At 39.7% G+C, this 11,593-nt stretch overlaps 1 protein-coding gene across 1 annotated transcript; it reads right to left on the bottom strand.

Annotated features, from left to right (window-relative positions):
- Positions 1–2,742: 2,742 nt before the first annotated feature.
- Positions 2,743–5,180, bottom strand: LOC122063524 (amino acid transporter ANT1-like). The gene has a single exon (XM_042627225.1). The coding sequence runs from the start codon at positions 4,769–4,771 to the stop codon at positions 3,485–3,487; it is 1,287 nt and encodes a 428-aa protein (XP_042483159.1). The 5' UTR covers positions 4,772–5,180; the 3' UTR covers positions 2,743–3,484.
- Between the last annotated feature and the right edge of the window lie 6,413 nt (positions 5,181–11,593).

Raw genomic sequence — 11,593 nt, 5'->3', positions numbered from 1 at the left:
ATTGAAATGAGGTCTTGTATACCTGATGATGTGGGATATTTTGTCCGAAAATGTGATTTAATGTGTTTTGGTCCATAAATGGGAAAAACCAAACGGACTTTAAAAGAAATTTATTGGCTAGGGTATAAATAGCCTTATTATCTCTCTCCCTCATTTATGGTTTCAGCAAGTTGGTGAGAGGAGTAAAGAGGAGGGAGAAAAGAGGAAGAAGAAGAAGAAGACTAGGGAAAAGGCTATCCCCTTGGATCCCACAGCCACGTTTTACCTTTTCTCCATCGGTGTTGTCACCGGTGTCTTGAGATCTACATATTGAGGTAAGTAATGCCATAAACCCTCGAGATGTGATGAACTCTTTTGTATGTGGTTGAATCTATGGAATAATGAAAACCTTGTGTGATTTCCTCGAAGGATTTAAGAAGGGAAACAAATATTTGAGAGTTATTGAAGTGGCATTTGAGTTTGGAAAGAGGATCCCAAGATTTGGGGTCTTCAAGCTAAGGTATGATTTCTTTCCCCAAATCTTGATGATGACTTAGATCCATAGAACAATCAAGTAAATAAGGCTTAGAATGTGTGAGAAATAAAGTGGGAACGACCCTATTAAGTTTCCAAGAGGTGGAATGAAGAAAGGAACAAAAATAACAAAACCCGTAGAATACCGACAGGTCGCACCAGTGGGTGGTCACACCTATCAATGTGAGCCCCCAGTCTTGCCTGGGATTCTAACTCAACCGGCAGGTAAGACCAACGGGTGCCACACCTACCAGTGTGACCAGCCTGTCTTCTCTAGGTCTACCTGTGGGTAAGACCAGTGGGTGCCACATCTACCAGTATAACCCACCTGTCTTCTCTGGGTCTACCTGCGGGTAACAGACCTACCAGTATGACCCATCGGTCTGGATAGTTTACATAGGTGGGTTCTTCTACCCACCTGTATGATCCACCTGTAGCCCTAATGAGCTCTGCTTGAGCTCAAACTCACTGATAACCTTCTTCACGCTATTAAATACGTCGTGACTATATCTTATGTCATTTACAGTCCCAAATTGGATGTATTTCTAAACTCCTTATCTATGCTAGGTTTTGAGAAACTCATCTTTCCATGTCGGATCTTACCTGTACTGTGCGCGCATACTATTCTACAAGAATAAGTAAGTGGGGAGGGGACTTTGGTCTTATTTTTGGAGTGTTTTTGACATCTTATGCATTCATAGACTATATTGACATTCCGATTGTCATTCCCATGCATATACTTGATGTATGAATGATGCATTTAGAACTGAACATGTTGCATCTTAAATTTCTAAATACTTGTTACTTGCTTGGAATCATGAGAATGGATTTATCATATGTTGTGGTATGATGATGATTTACCAGACATGTGTGGGATTTCTAGAATAGATGCCCTAGTCGGCTTGGAAAAAGTGCATTGGTACACCGTGGAACGGGACACAGAAGTACTATGCAGTTGTACTATCTCATATAGGAGCATATGGTTAGGATTTCATATTCCCGACAGGGATTTATATGTTGGGTTATCACTGGGGGGAAACGTCGATCGCGGACCGCCATGGCAGTTAGAAGTATGTCTGGCTGATCATTAGGACAGTTGGAAACCTTGGTGATATATTTAGAGGGCCAATCGTACTGCTTTTAATTTCTGCTATGGTTCAGCCATGATTTACTTTTCTACTGTGGTTCAACCACGATTTACATTTCTACTGTGATTCGACCACGATTTACTTTTTTGAGTGCTCACGGTGGGCCTTCTTCTACAACCCTATGGGCGTGGCCTTCTTCTACAACCCTATGGGCGTATCGCAAGATGGAGAATACGTTTCGAATCCAAGGCATACGCACAGTGTGGTTGTGAGTATCACGTTACCTAAGACCTAGTAATGATTGTTTAGGTGAAGTAGGTTTAAAATGAATCTCATGCATATAGTATCATTTGAATTACAATTGTTTGTGTGCGTCTTTCTTTTCATTTACTGAACTAGTGAGCTCACCCCTCGTGTACACACCTTTTTAGATGATTTTGTAGGCTATTCAGTAGAGGAACTCGTGTTGGGTCCCACCGATGAAACCCCAGTGGGGAATTGGTGCGCCCTTGAAGGATTCGATCATGGTGACGGTTATCCGTGTGAGGGTTGTGTTGCAAGGCAACAGTAGATGATTCTAATTACTGTACTCTTTTGATTCTTTTAGTATATTTTCCTTTTTGCGCTCTTGATAGTTAAATTGCTATTTCTTGTGTAAATATCATGCCTACGGGCCCAATTGGGCTGCTGGTTTTGACAGTATTAATCAGGGATTTTCAATAGACCTGTTATGGCTAAAACTAGTGACTAAGGGTAATACAAACCAACGACTATTAGCTGGCCCCGAAATGCGAAAATAAGCGAACTATCTGGCCAGACCAACTACAGTTCCCCTAATTTAAGGTATTGAAGGTAAGAGGCAATTGGCCAATGGCATCAAATGGACCCCACGGGCCGAACGGATAAGTCACTAGCAGGCTAGGTCACTACTGTGGCGGTCCCCACAAGTGGAGGGCTCTTATAATTACAAAAGGATGGCCAAATCATGGGGTAACACACCCTGCCGTTCGATATGGACAACTAGGTGACCACATCATCTACTATCCGCCGGTCGACCCAAGACTTTGCTAGCATCATCAAGAGGGATCCCAGAAGGAAGGTTAATCGAGCCTGACCTGCGTGACCCAAAACACAAAGCAAATCAAGGAAGGACATTCATTGAAATAACAAATTTTCCCTCAAAGGAAGGGTATCTCACCATATTCACTGGGATATGGCCAATATGGCAACACTTCCATAACAAAAGCGATCTCCACAATCACTCTCAATATAATATTTATTAGATTGAGACTCCTACCCACAATGGACAACTTCCAAACCAGGGCTCTTCACAAGCAATTGCCATTTCCAATTATAAAAAACACATCCAAACTCCTTTTCAAGAGATTGACATTTTCCATTCTAACTGGAACTATCTGTTTGCATACAAATCTGACTTAGACATTGGAGTATCCCCTGCTAGATCAACCCGGCACTCACTCTCTTTCATTTATTCCTCTTTGCAAGAACCAAGGAAGGCCTAGGACGATTTCTAGTCGCAACAAGACCCAAACATGGTTGATGGATGATTCCACTTGGTCTTCATATATCTTTTTAGGCATAGAGCAGCCTCAAAGAGAGAAGAGTGGGTGCCGGAGCATTTTGTAGAAGAAGCACCATCAATCTAATTTAATTACCAGCCCCCTTGGTTGAAGTAGATCTACCAAACCGATACGGATCGCCCGATACTGAAGTGTTTCCACGACACTCACCAGAAGTCTTATCCTTTTTGCTCGTAATGAGAACAAACTTGTTGTATAAATACCACCATAGTATAGTATAGTATAGTGTACAACAACTACAGCCTGAAGAAGAGATACATGATGATGCTTCAAAGTGACTTCTCAAAATGCACCTTTGGTATCCCACTTGGATGCAGCATTGTAAGTGCCATAAGCAGCAAAAGCCAACCCACAACTCAAGATGCAGATATCCAAAACCCTCTGCCACAAACGCATACAACTGCCGCAGAACATGAGATGAAACGTGGTCGGCAAAACAAAGGATAGCATCGCAGATACGGTGCTTCCCACCATCGACACGAACACACCGAAACCCGGAACCGACGAGGCCACCACCGCCGCCACCAACACCACAAAGGCTCTGCTCACATACACGAAAAACCTCTCTCTTGCCCTTCCTCCTCTACTAGAATTATTGTTAAGGCAGAGTTTCTGAAACCACTCCCTTTGTTTCAGCTTTCCCTCTATGATCTCATTAATGGGGTGCATCATGATTGGGAAAGTGAACGTCAGACCCACACACAGCCCGATCTTAACAGCCGTAGAGGACCAATCATTCGGTAGATTGATTGTTATAATGTCTCTCGTCCGCTCACCAAAAGCCAAGTATCCGAAGAACCCAAACAACACATACACAAGCGTTATCCCTGAGAAAGCAATTGCGAGAACCCATGGAAATCTCCTCCTTTCACTCATCGACGCCTCTAATGCCAATGTCATACCAAAACCTTCATAACAGAACACCGCAACGCCTGCCGCGAATGGCAGCGCAGCAAGGCTGGTTATCGTTTTTCTCTCGGACAAACCGTCGAACAGTTGGAGGTCTTGCTTGACTACGATGGCCATGGCTAATGCGTTACAGATATCGGCAAAGATACTAAACGGGGCGAGAGCAGAGAGGGAACGAAACCAAGAAAGAGCGATTTCCATTGGGACAAGAAGGAATATGAATGAAGAGGAGCTGATGTGGTGGGTTCTGAATCTAGACGACAAGTTATGGCCGATGAAGATCAGATAAGCTACAGCACCTCCGAATTGGGAAAGAACTATGAGGAACTCAGTGAGATACCGACCCATTTTTCCGAAGGCTTTGAAACCCAAATCGCCATATGTGTGTACTTCATCGGATTCATCATCAGACGATGAAGAAGAAGAAGATAATGTGTCCCTGCACTGAACGAGAAGAAGCATACAGTAGTAAATGGAGATACTGGCGATGATTACTCCGAGACCTCCGGCAAGCCAACCTGCGACCCTGAAAGCGTAAGGGAGGCCTAAGACGCCTGTTCCGATGATGACAACGATGATGTTTCCAAGGGTTTGACCCCATGTAGCGCTCCCTGTAGTTGAAGATTTGAGCAGAGGAACCTCCGTTTCTTCTTTCGCCATCAGTGAAAGAGAGAGAGACCCAAACTAAGAAACTAGAAACTTGAAACTTGAAACTTGAAACTTGAAACGAAACAGTTAGCTCAAATCACCTATCAAAATCTGTAACCTGTTAAATTGTTTCAATGAGAGGTCTTCAAATTACATACAGCTTCCAAATTTAGGAGAGGGAGAAGGTGAGTAATTGACAGATCTGAAACCCAAAAATGCGGCAACAGCACTCAGAAGGCAGGGCTTTTTCTGTTCCTTCCGTTCCGTTCTGTGCTGCTTCTGTTTTTGATTTGTTAATAGTTATATTTTGGGTTTGGTGGGTGAGTGGGTGGAGCCTGGAGGAGTAAGATTTGGGACAAATATTTTTTGGCTGTCCACTTGACCGAACGGTTCGATAATCAGCTAATTCAGCGATCCATAAACGGACCCACTAATTAATGGTAGTCCAGCAAAAGAATACCATACATTCAGAGTGAGAGCACAGACGATATTGAAGTGCAGCATTATTGGCACGCAATTCCAGGCCTCCACATCCCTTGATATAGGCAACTAGATTCTTTTTTGGGTAGGATATATATATATATATATATATATATATATAAATAAATGCAACTAGATAAGTCAGTAGAAATTTCAACATTGTAGACACGCACGCATATTATCCGATGTTGATAAAAGATAAAGTTGGATTCTGCAACACATTCCTTTCAAGGAGCATGGATTAGGTTTGCTTGTAAGTGTTTTTCTTGTTTTTTAGCCTCTTAAAGTATCATCCTCCAGCAACCGGATTCTCTATTGCCATGCTTTTTTGTTTGGATCCCAACTATTCAACAATTAATTTGAGAAAATTGTTAATATTTATTGCAACCAATTGATATTATAAAACTATATAGAGGGTAGAGAGAGAAAGAACTCACCTTTAATGGGTAGGTGATTTCTTGCTCTTCTTCTCCTTCTTCTCCTTCTTCTCCTTTCTCCTTTCTCCCTTCTCCCTTCTCTTGCTCTTGAATTGATAGGAATGAAATAAAAGTAAGAGGTTCTACTTATGGTAACTTAAGTCACATAAAGGTTGTTTGGGGAAATAATGAGTTTTCACTCATTATTTGGTTAATCCTTCATTAGTCACTAGTGGGCCCACCTCGGGGTGTCCCAATGCATTAATCCATTCCCTAGTAGATTATACCAATTGTTGGGAGTGGTTTGAGGGGCACGGGTACGAGGGCACGGGCCCCATGGAAATTTAATCCCATTTTAGCTAGTACCCTCACCGGAGGGTGCTCACCGGCTAGTGACCATCAGCAGGTGTAGGCTGATTAGGTCCACCTAGTGTGGAACAGAGCCCATTGCTTATTAGGGGTCCCCTTAGGTGATTGTTGGGATTTGGGCCCATTCTGTGTGCATTTAGCTATTAGGGTTCGGGTAATTCCTTTAAGGTATGAGAACTTATACTAACCTCCTCTTCTGTGGTTTGAAACCCTTTCAATGCTTGCAGCATGAGTACCAGTGCAGGTGGGGTCATCCTTCCCTTCTTGGCAAAAGACAATTGCTACCCAATACTCATTGGTACTAGTTGTTAAAACTCCCTATGGGTTTGAGTTTGAAACCCTATTGAGGAAACCACACAGAGAAACAAGAACACGAATCTAATAAAATTATAGAGGATCTAATTGTACCTTTCACCAAGTATGTTGAAGAAGATTGATATTGGCCACTCCCACTTTCGCTCTCTTGGCTTGGCTATGGATCTTCTATAGCCCCTTAAACTCCTTAGTTTTCTCACTTTAGTGGTAAAGTGGGGAAGAGTGAATAATGACTGTAAGGATCCAAAACCTAGTATTTATAATACTGTCCTGCACTCAAAACCCTAAACCACAATGGATTGAGCCAGCATATCCCTAAACTTGAGAGTGGACCGAACCGGTTCATGCAATTTGACTCTCACCCATTTAATCAACCCGAATAATTAATTTAGCCCATAAATCCAACAATCTCCCACTTGGGCTATATTAATTATAAGCATGTCTTTTAAATTGGTGTGGCCATAGAATCTTATTACATTAACCACTCTTATTGTGATTCAGTTGAAAAACCACTCACATCGAATAACAGTAGAAGATACACCTCAATATACGGCATACAACTTTCTGTTATTACAAACATAAGTAAGTTTCTTAACACGAATCTATGTGGGATACCATCATAGAAATATTGACATATCCTCAAATTACACTGTTGTCATTCTATGTAGGTCCTTAACTGAGATATTAACCTTCACTGTGGCAAATCGCCTTTGATCTGTGGTTAATATCTAACTGTGGCATTTCGCCTATAAACTGTGGCAAATATTGCCTATGAACTGTGACAAATACTGTCTTAAAATGTGGCAAACATTACCTTTTGAACTGTGACAAAATATTGCCTATAACTAAGACAATTACTGCCTATAAAAACATTCTCAAATGAAATCATAAACCAAATATTTCAAGAAATAACTGTGCATAATGTAAATGCTAAAACTTAACCATAATTCATCAAACTGTGCCCCAAAACATACGGGCTAAGGTTCAAAACATAAACAAATACTAAACAAAACCAGAGCTCCCACTAATCAAGCATTTCAAATAATTGTATGTAAAGAAATCCTAACTACTTGATGGGACTAATTTTTACTTGCTCTCAATTGCTGGTGATCAGTCTACCTCACCCTTTCTTGGTATCATCCTATTTATCAGTCCCATAATTCTTCCTCTTCTCTAACCATTTCTTGAAAATAAAACAGTCCTTCACATGTCCCTTCTTATGGCACCAGAAACACTCTACGTTGTTGGTATTCTCTTCATCCTGAGCCTTTTGAGATGTGTCAAGTTCTTGAGAGCTATTAGTCCTATCATATGGCTTGACGCTTCCTCTATTGGAAAATTTTTTGTTTATTCTGCTTGGTCCACCAGAAGATCCCTTATGAAAAGTTGCATGTGCACTCTCAAATCTAGTTTGTTTCAATTTTTCTTCCTCTGTTGGAAAAATTTTTGTTCATTCTGCTTGGTCCACCAGAAGATCCCTTATGAAAAGTTGCATGTGCACTCTCAAGCCTAGTTTGTTTCAATTTTTCTTCCTCTTGAGTGCAAATGGAAATTAGCTCATTTAGGCTTCAATCATCCTTCAGTGCAATGTAGGTAGATTGGATAACCTTATACTGACTAGGGAGGGTATTCAGTGCAATGTGTATAATATATTCTTCATCGATCTGTATTCCAAGATCCTTAAGTTTACCAGCATCAGTAGCTACACCCAAAATGTATTCTCTAACACTCCCACATCCATCATGCCTTGTATTCATTAGCTTGGTCATCAATGTGGTTTTCTCAGCTTTCTTTTTGTGTTGAAATCTAGCTTTAATAGCATCCAGGAATTCTTTTGTAGTGTCTTTGATCTCTATGTTCCCACGTATAATTTCAGGAACTGCCTTTTTTAAAACTAGTATACACTTTCTGTTTGCTTTAGTCCATTTCTTAAATTTGGTCATTTCAGCACTTCTGCTCGAGTCTGTGAGAGGCTCAGGTTTAGGCTCCCTAAGTGCCAAGTCTAAGTCAAGAAGACCTAAATGCAATTCTAATTCCTTCACCCACTTTTGATAGTTGTTACCAGTGAGCATTGGGATGGAAGATACATAACTTGAGGGAATGATCATCCTATTTTCACAGTAACAATAACACAATACATGCCAAATATCAAAATATAAATCATAATATAAAAGCATATAATACCATCAATATATTTTAAATGAGAGTTACAACTAAAAATGTATCCCTATCCTTTGGGACAGGAATTAGCTGATGCTCTTATATTATTTTTTTTTAACTGTGAAAACAACACTAACTTCGGAATTCAATCACCTTTGGGTAAAAGAACTCCAAATTCAATGTCCCTTTCTGAAATGTGGATAATTATCCTCAAACCTTGATGACATAACCTTTGGGAAAGTATCACCTTTACTGTTGGGGAAGATACAATTGAACTGAATGTACCACTTTGGTGGGTTTCACTCAGTTCTATAATATCTTTCCCATTGGAGATATATATTTTTATGTTCAAAACATACATATAAATATGTCACTAAGACAACAATAAGCATACAAGAGTCACAACCGCAACTACATTCCTATCCTTTGGGCTAAGAATGCACTGGTCTTTTTGTAAATTCATATTTACTGTGAAAAGAACAATAACTTTTGAAATCCCCTCACCTTTGGGCTTAGGAACCTCTAGGTTACTGTCATTTTCTTAACTTTGGTGACATCACCTTTGGACAAATGTCACCTACATTGCTACCCTGTGAAAAATCATGGAATAATAAGATGTACCACTTTGGTGGATTCCACCTCATATTTTCATGGTTTCCTAAAAAATTACTTTGCAACTAAGAATGAGCGGAAGCTTACACCCTTTTCCATATTAACATATCATATTAAAATTTCGAATAAACATGTCATATTAAAAATTATATCATTAAATGTGGCCCGAAACAAGGAATCCAACGTAAAAAACATATTTCAATTTGGCCTTAAAACAAACCTTTAAATGAAATTTAAATTAATAAAAAACCCAAAATGAACAAAAACCAAACAAGCCTTTAAGGTTTTTTTTTTTTTTTTAATTAAATATTTGACAATGGCATACCAATGTGCACCCAATCTCATTTGGTTCAAATTGATTCGGTTCATTGAACCATAATAATTCATTGAAGCCTATGGACCAAGTCAGTGGGCTTTGGCCCATAACACTTTAAATAAGATGTTGGGCTTTAGTCTTACATTAAAACAGACTAATAAGGAAACGTCCATGGGTTCAGCCCATTATATTTTATATGTTTTAATTTAAATAATGATAGACCCAAGCTTTGATCTATCATCATCACAACGTTAACCTAGCCCCTTTTCCTTTTCTAAAACTAAATTTCTGCCGCCCCCGCTACAGCTGCCGCTGTCAATCTTAATCGGCCACAGAAGAGGTTCTGTTCAAACTTCAACCACCCATAATGGCATGATCAGAGGGTGAGCGACTACAAAACCTTTCACCAAGGATCGTCTCAACCTAGAGAACACCATTCCGGTGACTAATGCAAAAATCCAAACGAATTAAAATCCATCACCATAAGCCGATTTCAAGCCAAAATAACCAGAAATTAAATTCCTAAGATTTTCATTTTTTTTTTAAAACCCAATATTACCATAATCAGTGGTTGAAATGATGGTGCCGATCATAGAGATGATCGGCATGGCTATAGATTTTCCCGGTGAATCTCCATAGTTTTTTTTTTGATAAGTCATTACATGTTTAAAACCCATCACTGAAATAGATCTCCATTATGAAACCTTACTTTCAAACCCAAAATAATAATAATAGTAACTCGTTCTTATTAAATATTCACAAACATGATTCAAGTGTATAAAATAAAACATGTATCGATTCTTGTTCTGTATGGTTGGCTCTGATACCACATGTTAGAATTTCCTATGGGTTTGAGTTTGAAACCCTATTGAGGAAACTACACAGAGAAACAAGAACACGAATCTAATAAAATTATAGAGGATCTAATTGTACCTTTCACCAAGTATGTTGAAGAAGATTGATATTGGTCACTCCCACTTTCGCTCTCTTGGCTTGGCTATGGATCTTCTACAACCCTTTAAACTCCTTGGTTCTCTCACTTTAGTGGTAAAGTGGGGAAGAGTGAATAATGGCTGTAGGGACCCAAAACCTAGTATTTATAATACTGTCCTGCACTCAAAACCCTAAACCACAATGGATTGAGACAGCATATCCCTAAACTTGAGAGTAGACCGAACCGGTTCATGTAATTTGACTCTCACCCATTTAATCAACCCGAATAATTAATTTAGCCCATAAATCCAACACTAGTATCCTTCTGTATCTCATCTATAGTCAATCACAAAATGAGGAAATTTAGGCTACGGGTATACATTCCTCCTTCCTTACAATAAATTTCGTCCTCGAAATTGAACGTACCTGGTAGTCCAAACATTCTAGGATATTTCTCCTTCATCTCATCTTCTCATTTGCAAGATGCTTCTTGTTCTGAGTGGTTCCACCATTTGACTAGGACGAAAGAAATAGTCCGATTGCAAAGAATATGGTCTCTCTGGTCAATGATCTCTTCTGGATGCTCCACATACCTCCGATCAGTGTCAAGTTCCAGAGGCAATGTGTCAAAACATGAGTTGGATCGAGAATATACTTCTTAAACAAACATGAAATACATTATGAGCTCCCTCCAACTTGAGTGGCATAGCAACTCTGTATACGATTGCTCCAACTTGGTCCAAAATTTCATAAGGTCCCATATACTAAGGAATTAGCTTTCATTTATTGCCAAATCTCTTCACTCCTCTTATTGGTGATACTTTAAAAAATATTTTATCACTAACTTCAAATTCTAGGTGTTTCTGTCTGACATGAACAAACCTTTTCTGTCTGGATTAACTACTTGAATCCTCTCCCTGATTACATTCACTTTCTCACAAGTAGCTTGAATTAGTTCAGGACCCAAAATTCTTCCCTCCCCAACTTTATCCCAATACAGGGGGGTTCTGCATTTCTTGCAATACCTCATGAGGTGACATACCTTAGTAGCCTGATAGTTGTTGTTGTAGGAGAATTCTATGACTGATACATATTCATCCCAACTATAGCTCATGTCCAACACATAAGACCATAGCATATCTTCTAAACTTTGTATGCTTATCTCTGACTGCCCGTCTATCTGTGGGTGGAAGGCTGTGCTGAAATTCAATTGTGTTCCAATTGCTCTCTGTA

The sequence above is a fragment of the Macadamia integrifolia genome, unplaced genomic scaffold, assembly GCF_013358625.1.
Source record: "Macadamia integrifolia cultivar HAES 741 unplaced genomic scaffold, SCU_Mint_v3 scaffold1348, whole genome shotgun sequence".
NCBI classification, from domain to species: domain Eukaryota; kingdom Viridiplantae; phylum Streptophyta; class Magnoliopsida; order Proteales; family Proteaceae; genus Macadamia; species Macadamia integrifolia.
The sequence above is the reverse complement of the archived record's forward strand: the minus strand, read 5'-3'. Positions and strand labels throughout refer to the sequence as shown.

What these genes read in the sequence shown, in the direction of transcription:
- LOC122063524 (XM_042627225.1), bottom strand. Translation starts at nt 4,771, where the DNA reads ATGGCGAAAGAAGAAACGGAGGTTCCTCTGCTCAAATCTTCAACTACA.